This window comes from Ambystoma mexicanum, chromosome 1p (assembly GCF_040938575.1).
Source record: "Ambystoma mexicanum isolate Mex_15411 chromosome 1p, UKY_AmexF1_1, whole genome shotgun sequence".
NCBI classification, from domain to species: domain Eukaryota; kingdom Metazoa; phylum Chordata; class Amphibia; order Caudata; family Ambystomatidae; genus Ambystoma; species Ambystoma mexicanum.
The window spans coordinates 411,757,745-411,779,438 of record NC_090921.1 but is presented as its reverse complement, the minus strand read 5'-3'; the positions used below and the strand labels follow the sequence as shown (position 1 = coordinate 411,779,438).

The following is a 21,694-nucleotide window of genomic DNA, read 5'->3' as shown; positions in this document are numbered from 1 at the left end:
TGGAGGTAGAGAGAATGGCCTAGGGCTTTGGCGTTGTACTTATAACACTACTGGGATTCCCTCCTCTTAGATAAGGAGAGGAGGCCCTAAAACATACATATGCAGCCTGTAAATGCTTTGTGCATGTATGGCTTACTCCAAAGTGAACAAGCATTCAAGAGGGAGAACACTGCTGGGTTAGCCTGGGTATGGCTCCCAGCTCATCTGGAGCATCATGGTCAGTGAGTGGAGTGACTGAACAGAGAGATGACTGATCAGATTATTTTCAGTGCAGATTGATTTTTGTAACTGGTTAATGCGTCATTAGGGTTGTTAAGCCTTAGGAGGCTCTAGGTTTTCTGGTAGCATCGTGGCAAATCGGTCCACATGGGAGGAGGCCTACTGGCTGTTCCATTGTTTCTTGACATGTTGTGGATTTTCTAAAAGTGCTCCCTTCACAATTTCCCCTCTGTGACATTTGTACACAATATAATTGTAGCTGAAAGTGCTAATGTAGCACCTGACTGTGAGTGCCCCACAGATGCTCACTGCCAGCGTCCAATATTGCTTGAAGCGCTAGTGTAGTCCCTAACTTTGACTGCCTTGCAGGTGATGAAAAGAGCATGTGGTGTATTTGTGGGGTGCGTAGTGTAAGGAAGGCATGGTATCAAAGAGTGAAGACAGACACAAGTGATCACTGTTCAAGGGTGGTTATTAAAATTCAATGGGTTGGTTGAATGCCTATCTAAACCTAAATCTACGGATTGGAGAAAGCTACGACCATCAAATAATAACACAGTCCTAGTCGAGTCTCTGTTAAAATAAAAGGGCCTATACCAATATACCTATTGCCAATCCTTACTTTGGAATACAAACGGTGAGGGACAACAATTTATGCAAAAAGAAAAGTGTTCAAGAAATGATATGTCAGGATAGCTTCCCTTCCCCACGTTTTCAGCATGGGGTAAGGCGGCATGTTCGAGCTTTGCACACACTCTGGCTTCTCGGCCACGAGGATACGGTTTGAAGCATAGGCATCGGAGCCTTCTGCCAAAGCCACTTTTCCAATAACAGCCTCTTACTGCAGAGGGTCTGTCGTAAAACAAACAAATCTCAAAGTTCCATTCCTAACAGGATTATCACATGCACAAGTTCTCACTTTCAATGTTCATCATGGGTCTCCCTGCTTCAGTCTGAGACCCCCTTTTTATCACAATGTTCACACTTGGTCTCCCTCATTCGGTGCCGGATCCTCTGGATAGGGATCTCCCTCATTCGGGCTTAAATCCTCTTGATATCAGAATCCAAACTTTCGAGTGTGCGATGGGTTTTGCTCAAACCGTCGCAGGACCACTTCGATACACTTCATACAATTATTCTCATCAATCTTCTTTCGTTTCTCTTGGTGGGATACCTTACAGAGATCTTCGATTGAGCACATTCACAGTGCCGGACCACTCTGCCAATGGTATTGTATCTTTCCTTCTCAAGTTCAAACATTCATCAGCAGTGTAGCTTTATTCCCGTCTTTCAACACACACGTTTACCAATGTTTGTTCCAGCGCTCGTTATACAATGTTGCCGCTTGCAACCTTGACTTCAACACAGGCCAGTCTTGCATCGGTTTCCCCAACTCACCGGCTACGTTGATCTCTCTGGCACTTCTTTGTTCTTGGAGCCAATGAAGATACCACGGCGGCTGCTGCTGCTCCCTGCCTTTGCCGGTCACGTGGGAGTGGCTCCGATATCTCCGACACACAACACCGGATTTTTCCGTTTTGGTTCCTGGCCTTACGCTTTCACTGTCAAAGGTTTCTTGAAAGTAACGTCGTCTTGCCGAAAATGTCAAGGGTGATTCCCTTTTTACGAACTCTTCTTGGTTTGCCGTCTTTCCTCCTTCAGCTGCTGACTCGAAACTGCTGTTCCTTTGTGTGCTTTGCCTCGCTCAGAGTGTTCTTTTGTGCTCCGCCTTTTATCCGTGTGGGGAAGTTTAATGGAAGTCAGGTGTGAGTAATCGCCAGTAATTGCCTAACCATTGTAGTGGAACATGTCAGGTATACTGCTCGGGGGTTAGTCTATTTTCTCCCAGAGCTGCTATCTGTGTGAAAGTGTTTGTGTTGGGAAATTGGGGTGAGGAGGTAGAGTTCTTATGTATCCTACCTGGTAGGATGGGCAAAGGGTGTAACAGAGAGAGGGATACCGTGTCTCGCCATCCGGTATCCCACTCTCTGAAGACCCCTCACCCAGGTGATTCTCCCGCACTGCTCCACCCCCAGGGTCTGGATCCAAAGGCGATGACTGTGCTCTGGCCCCTTGAGAGAGAGATCCACGGGAACTAGCAGGTGAGACACCTTCTGGTTTCTCACAGTAGTGAGTTATTCTGTGCATAGTTATCCTGCACTTATTGTGCGTGTGTTGTCTATACCCATGGAATCAAGTGTATTCCGATCGCATTGTATGTGACATTAATTCCATGTGTACTGTAGGGGGGTCATACTGTTTGTTGGTTTGCACGCTCATACTTTATTTACAAACATGTGTATTTATCATTATGGTGAACCTAATGCACAGGTCTGACTGATTATGGATACATTTTGGGGATTTAAAAAAGGACTATTGCGCCAGTTACAGATGCGGGCTAGGTCTCTGGTGAAAAATATGGACAATCGAAATTGACTATTTCGAGCTATATGCCCTGAATAGTGGTTTTTTTAAGATCTCTGGAAAAAGCAATGGCAAAAAATCTGCTAGCTTTCAACTGTCTTTTTTACTTAAAAACATTAATAAACTTCTCCAAGTTTGACCTGGTTGTGTCCAGGTTATTTGTTTGACAAATTTGCTGAACTTCAATGGATGAGGTAAGTCGTTCCAAAGGAAAATGTTTTCTTGACTGCCTATGTAAAATGTTTACCTTAACTATAGTGTTGCTACACACTATAAATTATACAAACACGCTATATGTATATAGCAAGAAAAAGACAGATAACTACAATTATTTCTATTTTGAGAATGAGAATGTATAATTATTTTGAGGAAAGTGTTCAGAGAACATGTCATAGGTAGATAGAGCTTTCAGATTTCTTTGAATATTAATGGGGATTCCATTTTGGGGAAGTACGATAACTAGGGGGGGGCTTTTGCTGTGGAGGTCCATGTGTGACCTGCAAATCAATAGTTAAAAAAATCGCAGGTCAAATTAACACTGCTGAAGTTGATAATAATGAGTACCACTGAATTTGTTAAAAATAAAAACTATTATCTAAGCATCAATACATAATTCGGTTTTTGACATGTCGTATACAGACGTAATTCATCATTATTAAGTCCTCAAAAAAGCTATGCGTTCATAGTCCATATGACAGCCAGGAGAAATGATGTCAATAGTCAATATATATCTTGACTGAAAAGGAAAAACCTGTGTCAAATGACTAAATCAATACGCGTTTAGCTAATAGATTTATTACACATTCCAAGTAATTTGCAGCTACTGACAATTGACATCATAACCCTAGATAAGTACTACTCATCAGTTAAGGTGACACAACTCAATAATGACTGTCCATCAAAGGGAAGATAGTTTTTTCCCCACATAGCAACATTTTCAGAACAAGCAGATGTAGCTCATATAGCATAATGTTATCTTATGAAACGTTTATGCTGCTTGCATCACCACAGTAGTGGTATAGCGCCAAGCCTTGTCCAGATCATGGCATATTTTTCCCCCTCCTTGGAAGAATTTGACTCTGATCTGTGGGGTAAAAGCAAAAGGTAAGAGGTTGAGACATGTGTAGGATTAGACATAGAAAGGACTGCGGTATCACAAAAGGACCTCATCGTATTGTTGTTCCTCAAGTGCTAATTTTTGGAAAAGCTTTCTCTAATTTAGAAATAATTGAACCTTCAGTTTGAAAGTTAGTAGCATTGAGAACTGCACTCTCGATTATTTTATTTTATTTATTGGGCATTTATTAGGTGCCTATACAACAAAAATGGTGTTTCCAGGCGCTACAAGGCAAAATGAGGAGGGAACAAGGGGTGTGATAATAATGGCAAAATGGTCATATACAATCGTGGTCCTAATAGGCCCTGTGGCATTCGGATGTGCAAGTGAAGTTGAAAGAAGTGCAGGAGGTAGGGAAGGGGGCGGGGAGCCAGGAATGGGCAAGTGCTGGTGAGAGCCTGGGAGGGAAGTGTCGGGGAGTGGCAGGGGAGAGGGGCCGCTGACTATGTGCTAGAGCAGAGGAAAACCAAGAGTGGGATGCTACCGCCTGGTAGGGGTCCCATAAGGGCAGTGGGGGGGAAGGCGCTGGTGTTGACTGGGCAGGGGCCTGGTAGCCTGTAAGATTCATGAGTGCCTGAATCGAACTGTAAGTCAGCTCACTGGATAAATGCTGCAAGTGTAGTGCTCTTAACATCCTCTCACACTATTCTGTTATCATTCATCTGTACTGCACAAACGCTTTAGACAGAACGCTAATGCGTTGTTCCAGCAGAAGCAATGAATAACAACTGAGTCTGCTAATGAAATAGAACATACAACAGCACGTGTTTCTGCACAGAAATGCATGGCAAAAAATAACATCACAAAATAGATGTGATGAAAGATCAACAGACCACACAGGACTAATCATTGTGGTTCAACAGTTTTATTAAGCACAAGAGGTTGGGAGAGTGTGAAGCATAAAGGGTCTAGGTCATGGGTGCACAACATACGGCCCGCGGGCCAGTTGCGGCCCGCCATGCTCTTTTGTCCGGCCCGCGAGGCACAAAGACTTTCCTAATGGAGGGCGGCCCGCGGCCACCCTCCATTAGGAAAGTCTTTGTTGTCTTCCGGGCTGGACAAAACACTGGCCCTCATTGGCTCAGCACACACGCACCACGTCGCTCCTACGAGCCACGTAATACGTGTGTGCTGCACCAGTGGTGGGCCAGCACTACGGCTGGCGTGGCCAGTAAGGCTTGATGCCGGAAGGCATTTCAGCCTTGCTGGCCACGCCAGCCGTAGTACGATTCCAGCGTTCCAGTTTACCTGCCTTCCAGCACGTCTCCGGTAAGTGCTCTGTTTGTGTTTGTGTGTCGGGTTTGTTTTGCTTTATGTTTGTGTGTGTATGTTGAGATGCGGGGGTGGGGGGTGTGTCGGATGTGTATGAATGTTTGTATTTGAATGTATTTTGTGTGTATGTTGAGATGCGGGTATGGGGGGGTGTGTGTCGGATGTGTATGAATGTTTGTATTTGAATGTATTTTGTGTGTATGTTGAGATGCGGGTGTGGGGGGATGTCGGATGTGTATGAATGTTTGGATTTGAATGTTTTTTGTGTGTATGTGGAGATGCGGGGGTGGGGGTGTGTGTGTCGGATGTGTATGAATGTTTGGATTTGAATGTATTTTGTGTGTATGTTGAGATGCGGGGGTGGGGGGGTGTCGGATGTGTATGAATGTTTGTATTTTAATGTTTTTTGTGTGTGTGTTGAGATGCGGGGGTGGGGGGGTGTCGAATGTGTGTCGGATGTGTATGAATGTTTGGATTTTAATGTTTTTTGTGTGTATGTTGAGATGCGGGGGTGGGGGGGTGTGTGTCGGATGTGTATGAATGTTTGGATTTGAATGTATTTTGTGTGTATGTTGAGATGCGAGGGTGGGGGAGTGTGTCGGATGTGTATGAATGTTTGTATTTGAATGTATTTTGTGTGTATGTTGAGATGCGGGGGAGGGGGGGCGTGTCGGATGTGTATGAATGTTTGTATTTGAATGTATTTTGTGTGTATGATGAGATGCGGGGGTGGGGGGTGTGTCGGATGTGTATGAATGTTTGTATTTGAAGGTATTTTGTGTGTATGTTGAGATGCGGGGGTGGGGGGGAGTGTCGGATGTGTATGAATGTTTGTATTTGAATGTATTTTGTGTGTATGTTGAGATGCGGGGGTGGGGGTGTGTCGGATGTGTATGAATGTTTGTATTTGAATGTATTTTGTGTGCATGTTGAGATGCGGGGTGGGAGGGTGTGTCGGATGTGTATGAATGTTTGTATTCTAATGTATTTTGTGTGTATGTTGAGATGCGGGGCTGGGGGGGTGTCGGATGTGTATGAATGTTTGTATTTGAATGTATTTTGTGTGTATGTTGAGATGCGGGGGTGGGGGGGTTGTCGGATGTGTATGAATGTTTTGATTTGAATGTTTTTTGTGTGTATGTTGAGATGCGGGGGTGGGGGGATTGTCGGATGTGTATGAATGTTTTGATTTGAATGTTGATTTGAATGTTTTTTGTGTGCTGACACACACACAAACATGCACCCATAAAGACCCGAACCCTCCAACCCCCCAAATCAGCACACTCTCAAACAAGCACCCATATAGACCCAAACCCCCACCCCCCAACTCAGCACACACACAAACATGCACCCATACACACCAGAAAACCTGGGAAGTGTTTGGTTAGGGACCCATTAGAAAAACTCAAGGGTCAGCCAGATAGAAATGTCTTTGACGTTTAGGCTCTAACCTGAAGCTACCTTTTAGATAGTAGGGGTTACGGATTGCTATTTGTCAAACCTGGGCTATCGGAGCCTAACTTAGGGAGGTGGGAGCCCATGGGAGGTCAAGATAGCAACATTTATTGTAGTCTGGGAGTTATTGAACAAAATAAGAGGTGATTGCTGGAAGGTTTAGAATTAATCCCAACCTCTGGCATTGCTCTGGGCAACCCTCCAGACTATAGTTATTCATCTGCCAAACCATCACAAAAGTGTAAAGGCCATATGCAAATCAGAGAGAGGAAGCAACGATGCAGCCTTAAGGGCAACCTTTGGTGAGTTAAAGGGTTAAATGTTTTTAGTTCTTCTTATACTTTTTGGGGTGAAATGCTGCGGTATGTCTGGTAAACTCCATACAGGCAGGTCCCTTCTAAATTTGATTCAATTTCTAATTCAATGGTATTGTTAGTTGCTGCATTTTAGATTTGCTTGTGTGCCTTGTGTATATATAAATAAATATATTTTAATATAATTTAAAGTGAGTACGTGTTTTCTTGTGTATGTACTAATTTCTTTGTACCGCTCTATAGCTCACATAGCTCCCTCCTAGCATAAGCCTGGCTGCTCAGCCACTCTACCGACTTGTGTAGTGCAGGCCTTTATTAAGAGTTGGGTCCCTAATACTAAGAGATACATCTTATGAAGTCTAGCGCCATTTGGTCTTTAGAAAAACGTACCTACCACTGGTGGCAGCAGTGGGATTGGTGTTAAGTGGATTCCATTGACTATTGGTAATGCTTGTGTTCAAGAAATCCATCCACAAGGCTAGCTCTACTAAATAAAAGTAACTTATAACTTAGTGAAATTGATAATTTTAATGAACTGGCCCTTACATCCCTTACATACAACAACTGAAATAATTATGTAAACCAAGGTGCCTGAGTTGTAAGGCAAGAAAAATGATTTAATTCAAAGGTTGTTAAATCACCGCAATCCTGCGGGTAGGCCTGTGCCCCCTTCTCCCAACATTAATATGTAAGAGAATTCTGAGGATTAAAGTTTAGAGCTTAGTTCTAACTGGCCTAATGGATCAGAAGGTGGAGAGGGTCCACAAGGGTCTGCCAACCCCCCTCAACAGCCTTCTCCTGTACCTCATTTACCTCCCACCATGACCCTGCTGGGTCACAAAATAAGCTCAGATTTACTATCTTTTGAGAAAATGAAAATTGAACTTGAATTCAGGAAACATACTTGTCAGTCTGAGGACAAAGAAGAATAAAGAAGGCACAGGGAAAGGGAAATTCAACATGAATATGAGATGAGAAAAATGTCCCTTGACTATGTTTCCTTTTCAGGGTCTTCTCAGTCTGATGGATCCAAGAAACATTGCCTTCCACGAGAGGCGGTGAGTGTGTATGATCCGGAGCTTGATGTGTTGGATTGGTTTGGTACATTTCAGTTTAATTGTGGTTTGCAAGATATTAGTGGGAATGATTTAGTTCCATGGGTTATGTCTAGGCTCCCCCAGAATGGCTGTTATGCTGTCATGGATTGAATGCTGAAGACAGAAAAGACTATAAAATAGCCAAACAGGCTCTTGTAGCCAGGTTTGGGAAGACTCCTCCCAATACCTAAAAAGGTTTAGATACCATGAGACAAAGAGTTGTAGTCTTTGAGCTACCTGGCTCTGTTAATGCCTGAAGAACTTAGATGGCTGGGTAAACAGTTTTTCGAAAGAATGAGACATTTATTTTTACTTGAAACTATTGTTGATGCCTGCTCCACAGAGCTGAGACAGCACCTTGCTGACTCAAAAGGAATTGACCCCAGGAGACTAGCACAAGCTGATGACTTGTGGGGAGCCAACAGGGCCACCGACAAGGACTCTGGGGGCAACTCATAAAAAGGAAGAAGGAGAAAATCACAAGAAGGAAAGGAAAGACAATTGTAATCCTCCACCACCCAAAAAGGGCCACAAACACCATAAGGGTAAATTCCAAGGGAAACCATACAGGTCTAGAGAAACCTCTGGGGCCAAACCAGAGGGAGGTTACCAGAAACACACATTCCAGAAAACCTTTGGTAAATGTGTGGTTTGTGGGTCTGGTGACCATGTGAAAGGGGATCCCAGACACAAGTGTAAACCTCCAGGGGTCCAATCTGTCTCCTTAGCCTTTATCCCTGAGGGAGAAGCTCCAATGAGGGGTGCTAACTTTCACTTATTAGCTGAAGAACCCATTGGAGTACAAGCTAGTGTTTCTTTAGTTTCCTTGGGTCTGTGGGAACAACAGAATATTGATGTTTATAATACAATCCCTGACAACAACAAAGAATATTACAAAGAAAATTTACTTGTAGATGGTCAGGAGACACCTGCTATTAGAGGCACTGGGGTCAATATTACAGTGGTGGATGAATGTCTTTTGAAACCTGAGGATGTAGGATGGGCAACGCGCTGGTCTTGGAAACAAAACCATGCATAGCAACAGTGGTTTGAATCCTGGATCCGTATTTAGAAACCAAACTCAGGTATGGTATTAAGTGCATTATAAAAAAAACAATTCAATAAATAAATAAGGTCCAACTAAGCTTGCTGGAGGCCCTATCCAAATGGTCCCCATATTGCCAGCCCTCATTCTGTGTAATACCATGACTGTAAGAATTACCGTTAATATGCAATCTGAAGTGCCTGGAAGAGTCCTGTTGGGTAATGATTTGAAACTCTAGGAGTAGTCTCCAGTACCCCAAGGCCTCCCAGTTAAAAGAAATAGGAGCTGACAAGATTGGCCAGAGATGCAACCATGAAAGACTCTCAGTTTGAGATCAATGAGCTATACAGTATCTCAAATCCTCAGGCAGACCAACCCTTCACTTCTCCCGAGAAGAAAGCGACCAAGGATAGCTCCAGAGTCTCAGGAAAGAAAAAGGGCCTCAAGCCCAAACCTGCTCTGAAAAAGAGGACTTCTCTCAGAGTAAAGTCCCTGGTCACCCCAGTGACCCCACCTCCAGCTGAGGCTGAGTTGGTTGCTGAAAAGACTACTGATTGAAGCAGCTAATAGTGAAACAGAGCTGGAGTAGATCCTTCCCTGCTTGGAATATATGGATCCTAGAGACCATCCTGAGCTGCAGACTTTACTTGCAGAAGGTGGACCATCTAGGGCAGATTTCAGCAGAGGGCAAAGAGAGTGTCCTTGTCTCAAAGGTCTGCATCAGGGCAAGAGCCAGGGAAGCATATACTCTACTGGGAGGATGAACTTCTCTACAGTGAGCATACCAAGTCTACTCCAGGGGACTTCAGGCGACTGGTAGTACCCCAAGAGACAAGACAGTGGTTTCTACAACTAGCACATGGAATCCCTCTGGCTGGTCCCTTGAGTTCCAAGAAGACCAAAGAGAGACTCTCTTTGTACTTTTACTGGTTCGAGAAGGTGCAGATGTTGACGCACATTGTAGAAGCTGCCACACTTGCCAGCTTTCTGGTAAAAGTGGTGCCAAGAATGCTGCACCTTTAGTGCCCCTCCCCGTTGTGGGAGTTTCTTTTGAGAGCGTGGGGATTGACATTGTTGGTCCCCTAGACCCTCCAACCTCCTCAGGCAACCGTTTTATACTGATTGTAATAGACCATGCTACTAGATATTCTGAGGCCATACCTATGAGGACTGTTACTGCTCAGGCAGTGGCCAAGGCCCTACTTGGTATTTGTACCAGGTTAGGTTTTCCTAAGGAAGTAGTCTCTTGACAGGGGTTACATTTGATGTCCCACTACATGCAGTCTATGTGGAAAAACTGTGGAGTTACTTACAGGTTCTCAACTGCCTACCACCCTCAAACAAATGGGTTGGTAGAGCCGTTTAACCATGAACTGAAGAGCATTATAGGTGCCTTTGACGAACCCCTGGGAGGAAAGTGGGACTTTCTTCTGCCATGCCTTTTCTTTGCTTATAGAGAGGTCCCTCAAGCTGGAGTGGGTTTCAGCCCCTTTGAGCGCCGCTACGGTCATCCTGTCAGAGGCCCTTTGCCCTGACGAAAGAAGGATTGGAGAGTGATCCACCCATGGGTCAAGTCCTAAAAATTAAAGTGGGGGGATACATCAACAAATGCAACGGATGTGACGTCACCAAAAATGTGCATATCAAGGTGAAATATGCACATTTCATTAAATTGGTTGTGCATAACCACCCCAATTGAACAGGACAAATGGCATTTGCCTTTCATAAAATCAACACACACACAAAACCAAGACAGGATATTTTCTTTTGATGGTGTTTTTGAAAACGTTAAAAGGTGTGCATGTTTTAAACTCCAAGAACCAATACAAATGTTTTCCCTGGGACTTGCAGTACTGAAATGGGATATTTCACCTTTAGTTGTTTGCTATTCTTTCTCAGGTCATATAGTGCAGTGGTGAAGTGTCCGGCCTACAAACCTGACGACTGCGGTTTTGTTCCCTGAGGTCGGCTTTAATTCATAAATTCAAAGAGGTCGCCTGTACCCTCGACTTGAGCCCTGGCCCCACTGTAAAGACAGTCTGTGTAACTGACTATATACAAGGCCTAAGGAAGAGGATGGTGTTATTGATGACAGAATCTATATAAATGGCTTCTGCTGAGGTGAAGAGATTGAAACACTTGCTGGGATGCGGGTAGAGGGAAGAAACATTTGTCTCGGCTTGTTTGTGCTGATACAATTGGTAGAGCATTTGATGTCCTCAGTGACATTCGTTGTCTCCACCTCTGCTTCTCCTCTCTAACAATGCATCCCCTACTCCTCTACCCGAGCTGAGTTAATCTGTTTATCTTGCTCAGTTGGCCTCATATGCAGCCCTGATAAAAAGCATAGCCTGTTCCACAAGAAGATGCAGGCTGTCAAGCCTGCGTGATGTTGACATAGTTTAGTTTCCATTACATCTGCTGACTATTTCAACTCCTCAAGATGCTAATTTTATTATCTGCAAAACTTTACAGATTTATGTTTCCGTTTCATTAACTGTCCATTTTGTGCCTGAGAAAACTTAGAATCTTTTTTAATATCGTGGGCCGTCTGTCCTTTTTCTTCTGCGGAACTGTAGTAGGTTTTTTTTTAATAAAGTGTTTCTGCCACAGTATGAAAGTCTTCTATTATCATCTTTTCACAGTGGGAAGCATAACATCTTGATCAATGGATCTCAATGACAATGACAATTCTACAATACATTATACAGTATAGCCTGTCGCCTCCCATTCCTAAAATATAAGGACCTTTCATCGTAGATGCTTTATTTTATTTTCAGATGCCATGTGCCTCATCCAAGGAATAACATTCCAGTCACCCTCTTAAGTCACCCAGGAAGTCTGAAAAAGGAACACTTCATTACCTGACATGCCAATTTAAAAGCCGCCACCGCTTGGTGTCCAATATACTGAAATGCACATCTAGGCCCTAATGCAGAAGGACTACATTAACTCCTGCATCAGAGCAAGGGCATTGGACACAATGAAACATGCAAATGAATTAGAACAATCATTGATCGATTTCCGCAGTAGTGGGATCTGACATAATGATCCAATTGGGCCGAGTACATGAATGCAGTTATTCCTGTGCTTCAACAGGGGCTAGAAACAATAATGACCAATGGTATAGCTATGGTTCCTGCACCACATTGGGGTGTCAGCTATGGTTAACCATAGAATCCTTGTTTGTTAATAGGCCAATGTTCTAGGCACCACAGCAGTGAACTGGCATCATTGATCCATGAGGTCTACTTCATAAGTATGATTCATGTTGGCATAATGGTCAGGACCCTAACTATGCAGTAATTGATTTCAATCCCATTCTAGAATCAGAGTGGATCACCTTTTTTGAGAATAGATTTGGGAATCAAAAAGTAACACCATGATTAATTCTGCTCCACATGCAGTAAAAACATGGATAAGTGGATGCCTGAATTAGAAATCTCCACCATTCATGCCCTTTTGAAAAAAATGTAAAAGCCTGTGCAGCAGGCTCTAATGGCCTGGCTAATAACACCCTAAAAGCTGACCAACCAAACTCGGCACAAGTACTCTACTTGGAATGTTTTGACATCATGGATACAGGAATAACACTTACTTCCTGGAGCACTGCTCATGTGATTCCAATTTTTAAGTGCAGCAGCATGTCAGATCCAAAAAACTATCTGTCAATCTCCCTGATTGATACAGATTGCAAGATCTTTTCGGTATTTCTGTTGAGCCACCTGGAACAATGGGCAATGACACATCTTCCTTTACGTCGGCTCCAGACAGGGTACTGTAAAGGCCACTCTACTAATCTAAATGGTCTTACAGTCAAGTGCATCCAAGAAAAGGTTGTACCTTTTATGGCATCAGTTGACCGGTCGGCTGCCTTTGATAGTGTTGCTTGCAATAGACTTTGGGTCAAATTGGCTGGGTGGGGTATGCCGACAGGGCTTCTCAGGCTCCTAAGTGGGGTTTATAACAACTGTGGTTTTCAGGTAAGGCTGAACCAAAAAGGTGATTTTAGCAAAATAATCTGCTCATATAAGGGGGTCAGGCAAGGCTGCGTTTTGGCTCCATGGTTGTTTAACCAATATATGTCTGCTGTGGAGAACGGCTTGACCGACGGTGGCTTCAACCCCCCAAAGGTAGGGTCGGCGAAAATGGCATGGCTGGCCTATGCAGATGATTTTCTGTTATTCGATCAAACAAAGGTGGGTCTACAAACACTTTTAAAAACATTTGCAGGGTACGCCAGGGATAATGGTCTCAAAATTAACCCCAAGAAAAGCAAAATACTTGCGTATAGGAGGAAAGGAAGTAAGAGCAGCTGCACCAGTTGGAACATCGAAGGGACCCCGATAAACAATTGCTTGGGGGTAGTGTACTTGGGTTTTTATTTTGCCGCTCATAGAGGGCACAAAACGGGGCTTGGCACGCTGCACCATAAAGCAGCGCAGCTACAGAGCCAAATACTGAAAATAGACTGCAAGTTTGGTAGATTTTTGATTAAACCTGCCATTATGCTTTTCGAAGGAAAAATAGTCTCCAAAATAATTTAGGGCTTGGAGTTGCAAGAAGAAATAATAGTCAACTCATTCGATCGTTTGTAGGGCAAATTGTGGAGAAAGCTCCTCAGCGTTACGAACGCAGTGCCACTGTCAGCTATAAGGTATGATCTTGGGGCCATCTCACTAAAAGCACGGGTTGAGTGGCGTTTATTAACACTATTTTCCAAACTTAAGGCTCCCCGACCTGACTCCGAATATCAGACGCTTGGGGGTTCCTTTGCTGTTTCACAAAATTCCAAGGGCAAATCTAACTATCAGGAGCTTTTTCGGATTAGATGTGAAACTAATCAGTAACCCCTTGAAAGAAAAACGATCTTTGCTGGATCATGATTGGATTATGACAACAGATGCCTCTCATTCCTACACATCAATGAGTCATCTCGCCCATGAACACAAATGCAGAGGAACTCTTGCTACAATATTGACACAATTCCCTTATCACTACCTTAGAGGGCTGCTACTTAGGTTGCGACGGAATCTGCTTTTGACCAAGGAAATACTGTTTAGGAGAGGGCAAATTACAGAAAAGGAGATGGGGTGTAGATTCTGTAGTGTTGCACCAGAAACTTCTAAACATTTGGCGCTAGACTGCACAGCACTAACAGTGCGCAGGAACAAATACCAGTTACCACTCTTAAAATATGAATCAGTATGCAGGACACACAATATTTGGAAACAATGCCTAAACATACAAAATGTGCACGAAGGTTTGGTCTTAGTGGGCTTCATAAAAAGCCTCAATATTCTGTAAACTATCAAAGAATGTAAGCAAGAAAACCCTGTGTATGCTCTTGTGAAGCTCTGTCAAAAATCTGAAACGGGAGGATCAATGTATATAGGTTCATACATTTTCATTTTTCATTTTTTTCTATCTTTTTAGTACCATTATTTATTGTTTGATATAACTCATAGTATTTTATAATGAGGATTTTTTAAATAATTTTAGGATAATGTGTACATTGGATTGTATTTAAATGCCTGTGATGAATTTAGTCATTTTAAATTGTTTATTTCTGTAGCTTTCTTGTTCTTTCTTCTGTAAAACTTTTTGTAAAGGTTTAATTTAAAACATATACAAAAAATAAAATAAAAAAAATAGCTATGGTTCCTGCACCACATTAGGGGAGAGTCCTTGTTTGTTAATAAGCCATTGGTCTAGGCACCACAGCAGTGAGCTGGCTCCATTGCTGCATGAGGTCTACATCATAAGTATGATGCATGTTTGCATAGAACATCAGTAAAGCAGCACTTCTTTCCAACAGCAGATGTTTCGGCAAGGTGGTCCTGGTATACTTAAACAGCAATGGGGATGGATGTGATGACCCAAAGGTTTATCCTACATTAGTACATCAGATGAATAATGGACCACCGTCAAGGGTTGGCTGTAGTGATTCACAGGGTGTTTCCTGCACAACTGCAAGGGTTGGGCATGATTAACCCTTCGGAGGCTACATCCTACTCTAAAACTCACTGGCCCTTTTCAGTATCCTGCATCCATCTGCTGCCCTTTGCTTCCATGGGTTTCAGTGTCCGCCTTATTTACCCTTAAACTGTGCACGTGCATAATTACACATCTGAGACATTTTAAGCTCAGAAAAAACAAAGCTGAAGAATGTGAAAGGGGCAGTGTGCCAGCAAGATTCCGCACAAGATGTGAGCGCAGCGCCTTGGAGGGGTCAGGGCCCTCCCAGAGAGCCAGAAGCAGTGTTCCGTAAAATCGATAACGCTCCCCAGCAAGCCATTGCCATTCCTAGAAACTGAAAGAACTCGGATGTAAAAAAATGACGCGCAAAACATACAACTGCCATTTCTCTTAAAAACGGGAGTGCTGCCAGGTCGCCTTAGATTTGATAATGGGAGTGTTGCGTGTAGGGACATCAGTTTTCTTCCAGTCGTTTTTATTGATTGCATTTCCTATTTGTGGGGAGTTCATTATTACTGAGATCATTGGTTTCCCACTAGTATGGGGAAGTCTTGCACCTCAGCTTACGATACACTATGTGACTGGCTTCTGCGGCAGGGGAGGACAGTAATGCAGCGAAGACACAAAAGAACGTTTATGTTATGTTACGAATCTTTTATACTACGGCGAATCACGGCCGAAGTGGATATTGGTTTATTATACCCCTGCCCGGGGCATCCAGTGCTTAGGCAGCAAGCAGGGAGGAGTGGGGGGCGCGAGAGGGGGGCTAGCGAGGTGGAAGCTAAGAGGTGGGAGAAAAATGGTGCAAGTATGACGAATAAAGGAAAGGGTACAGGAGCGGGGGGGGATTTATTGTGATCGCTTAGGTGTATGTAGATACAGAGGACCCAATGTCAGGTTTGCAGGCGATTAGAGGGTATATTCCAACGGGTTTGGAGGTAAACTGTCTAGAGAAAACGGGTTCAAAAGCGCAATAAGTATGAAAAACAAACTGCAGTAAAGCAAACTTTTCTGAACTAAAATAAAAGCTCCTAAAATTAAGAGTACAGAATACTAATATAATACATACATGGTGTTACTTTATGCTTAATTCAACTTTACAAATAATGTGCGTTACGAGAACAATTTTATTACTACCTGACCTTACTTTGCTTTACTTTACTAAGTTGTATGTTAGCTTTGGAGCACTCTTAGCCCTTAGTTAACTATTGGTAACACCAGCTCACCCTCCCAGCCTTTCCCATTCACCACATACATAAGTGTTTGTGACCCAATTATTATTTTTAGATTTGTAAAGTGACACGTATATTACATTTAATTAAAAAGCAGAATTGCTTAGAAAGTTTTTCCTCAACACAAAAAATGATGTGCTATTAAAACCTCATTGGTCTCGATTATATTTTTTAGTACTTTGTTTTCAATTATTCAGAAATAAGTTGTAGAATTGTTAAGGTGCATTAAATGGTTGTATCTGAAAGAGCCATTTCTTTTTTAGGTTTTGCTGAGTCGGTTTACGAAATGTTTTGTGTAAAGTTAGAATATATGTGACATAAACATAACAGGTGCCTGTTTTCTTTCTTTCAGCTGTTAATGAACAAGCAGATTGGGCTGAAAAGATATGAAGTGGATGGCACAAAAGTGCTGTTTTACTTTGACGAGGTAATCATATTAATTTGCAAAGTTATGGTAACAAGGTTGAAATGTAAACATTTTCACTAGTACCCAACAGTATCAATGATTAAATGAGAAACAGAATGAAAAGAGTCCACTGCAAAGGCCAGTAGAAGAGACGGCCGGTGTAATTGTTTGCACTGTGAAGACATCACGAAGCAGACACAGAGAACAGATCAACTAAAAAATGCAGGATGAAAAAAGGGCTAACTTGTCCTATGCTAAGGTGGGATTTCCCTGCCTAAAGGAAACTAAGGATACTTTGTGTCAGGAAGTCCAAAACAAATGTCTGTATGTGTCCAAAACCTATACTTGCTCTCACAACTAAATGTATATAATGTGTTGGGATGTCAGCATCAAAATAAGTAGTGATCAAATAAGAGTTGAGAGCTTCTTCCAGCTCTTTGCTTGCAGCCAGTTTTCCCTTCCCCAAGTCCGGGACGTCATTTCACCAAAATGCCAGGGGTAGAGGAAGTGACATTGCATGACCCTTGACCCCCTGATGACATCACATGAAGTGATGTATTTTGATCCCACCCCCAAGTGACATCACAGGAAGTAATATGATATTTTATTTGTATCACTCTCGTACACAAGTGTCTCAGAGGGCGACTAGGCAAGGGAGGAGAACAGGGGAGAACACAGCACAACACAACAACGATCTTACTATGCCCAGTGACATTGAGAACGCGCAATTGCAATCGAAAGAGAAAAGGAAAAAAGTGCAAGGAAGGGGGAGAGTGGAAAATGCGGAGCAGAGGAGCGCAGATAAATAATAATAAATAAATAGAAAATGGAGGCAATAAACCGTGGTAGTGCAGCCAGCAAGTGGCAAGCAGTGATGCCAAACGACCTTCAGATTTTTTAGATGCATCTAGCACCCATGTTTTCAGGAGCTCTCATTTCAGCCAGATATAAGAACTGAGGCACAGAGGGAGGTATGATTGTCCGCGATTACTCCTTTGGGGAATGCCATTTTCCAGATTCGACGTGGGGTCTATGTGTAAAACATACATAATGCAGTATTTCTAACAGGGTAACCGAAATCTGTTAAGCAAGCTACAGCTGGTGTATGAAACATCTATTGATCAATTGATACAGAAGTGCGAGTTATCTATGGCACCTGTGTTGAACAAGCCAAAAAAGCACTGACCCGGGGAGGCGTGCGCTGCTGTTTAACCAGGTGAAAAATGCTGCATGAGCAAGGCCTGAAAATTAAATCATTGACCAGGATTTAGTATCAACAAAATTCCCTGGTTATAAATGTATATATGATTCAGCTACCACTACCATAGATGAAAACTATTAGACTGGTCTGCGTGCACAGAGGGGAGTGCACCTGATAATGTTATCTTTGCTGGAGTATAATACCTGGGAATGTTTCTTTCAATATTCACAAGATTGCCCCTACCCCACCACCCCCCATAGTTTTTATTATCTAAGCATAATACTGGGTGCCAGAGGACTTAAAAAAACGCCATATAATGTAATATTATTGCTGCACACATAAATTCATAACACCACACAGATATTGAAAATTGAAAACATCCACGAGTTCCTTCTCACCCGGGACTCACTGGCAGACTTCAAGGCGCGCACTGCACACTGCCCCTTTGTCAGACCCAGTGGTCCTAATGGCGTGACACAAAACTTGGCAGCTCCCCTGCAAGCCATGCTGTGGGGCCCCCCAAGCTCCTTAATAAAGCACAGGGCATGCCACACCCTGGGCTAGTTCTGACCACCATGTGTGCGGAATGTCCATGATGATTATGCCGCTGCAGGGGCATGCACTACCACAAGTGAAAGAAGTAAATATGTTTTTCAATCAAAGCTTAAATCTTTAATGTAACAGAGAGAAGGGGCGGTCCCTGGTCCACAAATATACTAGCCACCAGTGAGTTGTTTTTTTAGAGGGTGTAAATATTTGCCACAGGTTTACTTCCTCTGTCCCCGCAGGCCAACCCCACCACTCTGGTCCCCCCTTGATGTTCCCTTGTACCCCCCCTTCTCGCACATAGGTGTTGCCTGTTTTGCTTGATTCGTCTACCCTGCTCCCCAACCCCCTCTAGCCTACTTCTGCACGAGTCTGTCCTGATACATTCTGGTTTCACCATCACCGTCTTGTGGCCAATGCTGGATTTGACTTTGACTATTTTTCTGATGGTTGCCCTGAATCATGCTGTTCCTATCTTCATCTTGTATCCAGGCTTGTAACAGTATGTGTTACTACTGACCTCTGCACTTGTATGCACTCTCCCCTCTTGCTTCTCCACTCTCTTTGACTGCTTACTCTCTGTTCTCTCCTCCCTTTCTCTATTTTCCCATCTCCTCCCCTCCTCCCCTTACTTTCCTCTATGCATTTACTCTATCAGAATTGTCCCTGGACCTAGTATGATAGCAACCTCATCTGTCTCCTCCCCCATCCCTTACTTGTTTCCACCCCCCTCTCCCCAATCCAGCACTATCTGAAATGTCGTTAGGCCAAGTACTGTAGTAGCTTGTTTTGTTCCTCCCCTCCCTTTCTGCTCCCCTCTCCCTCACCTTTTGTTTTTCTCCGGCTCTACCAGAAATGTCGTCGGGCCTAATACGGTAGCCGCCTGTCTGTTTCCATTTCCTTCCCACTCTCCCCCTCCCTTCCTTATCTATGTCTTAGCTCTTGCACTATCTGAAATGTCGTCAGGCCGAGTACGATAGTTAATTTCACATCCTTACTGTTCATGGCCTGTAAGAATGCAATTGTATTTTTCCTTGTTCCCTCCCTTGCCTTGAAGCGCTTTGAAACACATTGTGTACAGGCGCTATATAAATAAACTTTCATATCATATCAAGTATGTGATTGCGACTGAGCATAGCGATGGAGCCAAAACTAATGAAAATGGGTTGGGGGAAAACCCTGGGGGCTTCTCCCTCCCCAGAGTAAATGTTTTGAATAATGAGTTAAAATGGTGCATTATAAAGCACACTTTCTGGGAAAATTTGGTTAAAAGGCCAACAATGTGAGTAAAAGGCCAACAATCAGTGTTGTAGGGTGTAGGGTAAATCATGAAAAAAAGTACAATAGATCTAAGTCACCAAAAGTGCACATGGCATTTCCCAATGAATTATCATGCCGGTCCTTGCAATATATGCCAGTATAAAAAACATTTGTATGCTGGTTGTGCCCATACATTTCCATGCTGGCTCCACCAACATATGCTAGTATTCCCATATAAGACCATATGCTTTAAGACGTTTTTCTATAGTATCATTACTGGAACTGGGCACAAAACTGGGTCTGCCAATATATGCCAAGACTCCTATGTAAGTACATATCCCTGTTGGTTTGGCAATTAAAAGTGACATGTGACAATAGAAAAACCTGCACAAACTGGTTACAATCTAAGCCAGTCTAGATCCACTGCACCAAAATACCAGTCTAGCCAGGGAATTGCAGACATGAACTTGCCTTTGCCCAAAAGCCGGTCCGATAGCACAGCGAGTAGTGCGCTCGCTTTGACATCTGTGCAGAGCCTGCTGATGCAGATTTGAATCCCGGCAGGGCCAAACTCAGCCTTTCATCCTTCCGAGGTCGATAAATGAGCACCACACACAATGGGTAATAATAAGCAGCGCTCAGATACCTGAGGGTTCGTAGCGCTATATAAATGCTAAATTATTTATTATTATTATTATTAAAAATACCAGTAAAACACGTAAAGTCAATAAAGGATGTGCCAAAAATGCTCCAGTGATCCCCAGTCTCCCAGGGCCTTACACACACATGCATCCTCTTTCACCCACCGGTCACTCGCCCATACAACTCCTCTTGCACCCACTCACACTGGATTCACCACACATGCACACACCAAACCACACCGAGAACATTCAAACACACACTACCACATGTATGTTCATTGACCTACCGGTCACTCACTTATCTACACAGGCACAGACCCATCAACGCAGAACATTAAAAAACACACCATCACATTCATACTCATTCACCCACCAGTCACTCAATCATACACCTCATCTTACCTCCACCCATTGTATGTTCTACACAGTGCTGCACACACCACCCACTCAGAACATTCAAAAACATACCATCACATTCATACTCATTCACCCAAGAGTCACTCACACACACATTCTCTTACATCCACTCATTGCATTCTCTACACAGGCACACACCCATCCACGCATTGCAATCGCTGCACAGCCAAAGGCCCACCCAACCTGAACATTCAAAAACACACATCATATCACTTCCCACCAGTCACTCACACTTTCTCTTGCATCCACCCATTACATTCTCTACACAGGCCCACACCCACCCACCCACCCACCCAGAACACATTACATCACTTCTCATTCACCCGCCAGTCACTCACACCTTCTCTTATATCCACTCGTTGCATTCTCTACAAAGGCACACACCCACCCACCCAGAACATTAAAAACACTCACATCACATCACTTATCATTCACCCACCAGTCAATCACACCTTCTCTTACATCCACTCATTACAGACTCTACACAGGCACACATCCACCAACCCGAACATTCAAAAACACACATCACATCACTTCTCATTCCCCCACCATTCACATACATACACCTGACACGCACTTCACACATGCAAAACACACATCATATTACAAAAAAAGGCTTTATACCTTTTTCTTGCAGCTTTGGTGCGTCCTTCCAGGCCCCCTCGGCTCCTCCGTCCTGCTCACAAACAGAAACCAGGAAGCTGCTAGAGCTTCCTGGTTCCTGTATGTGAGCTGCAAAGAAGCTGAGGGAGATGGGGTTGGAGCTGAATGTGCCATGTGACATGTGCCATATGTCACGGTCAGATCCAACCCCTACTGAGCGCCTCCCCGGCCCAGACTTCACCCTAATGGGACTGGGCTTTGGACCCACCTGACATGGTGTGGCGGGTCCCCCCAAGCCACGGGAGGGCCTACTACACCAGGAGGGCCCGTTTTATTTGGCAAAATATTTTTCTTTATTTTTTTTCCAAAATGTATTTCTTTTTCTTTTTGAATTTGGGGTTGCAAGGGAGTCCCAGGTTGCAACAGTGGGCCCCAGGGATCACAGTTGCGACCCCTGATGACCACC

At 43.5% G+C, this 21,694-nt stretch overlaps 1 protein-coding gene across 2 annotated transcripts in view; it reads left to right on the top strand.

Moving 5' to 3' along the window:
- The window catches only part of CPAMD8 (C3 and PZP like alpha-2-macroglobulin domain containing 8), a 1,947,746-nt gene that overhangs the window by 1,697,437 nt on the left and 228,615 nt on the right, over nucleotides 1–21,694 (top strand). For both annotated transcript variants that reach the window (XM_069649211.1, XM_069649210.1), the window contains exon 37: nucleotides 16,507–16,581. In XM_069649211.1, coding sequence (XP_069505312.1) covers nucleotides 16,507–16,581 — 75 coding nt within the window. The remainder of the gene's footprint in view (nucleotides 1–16,506; nucleotides 16,582–21,694) is intronic.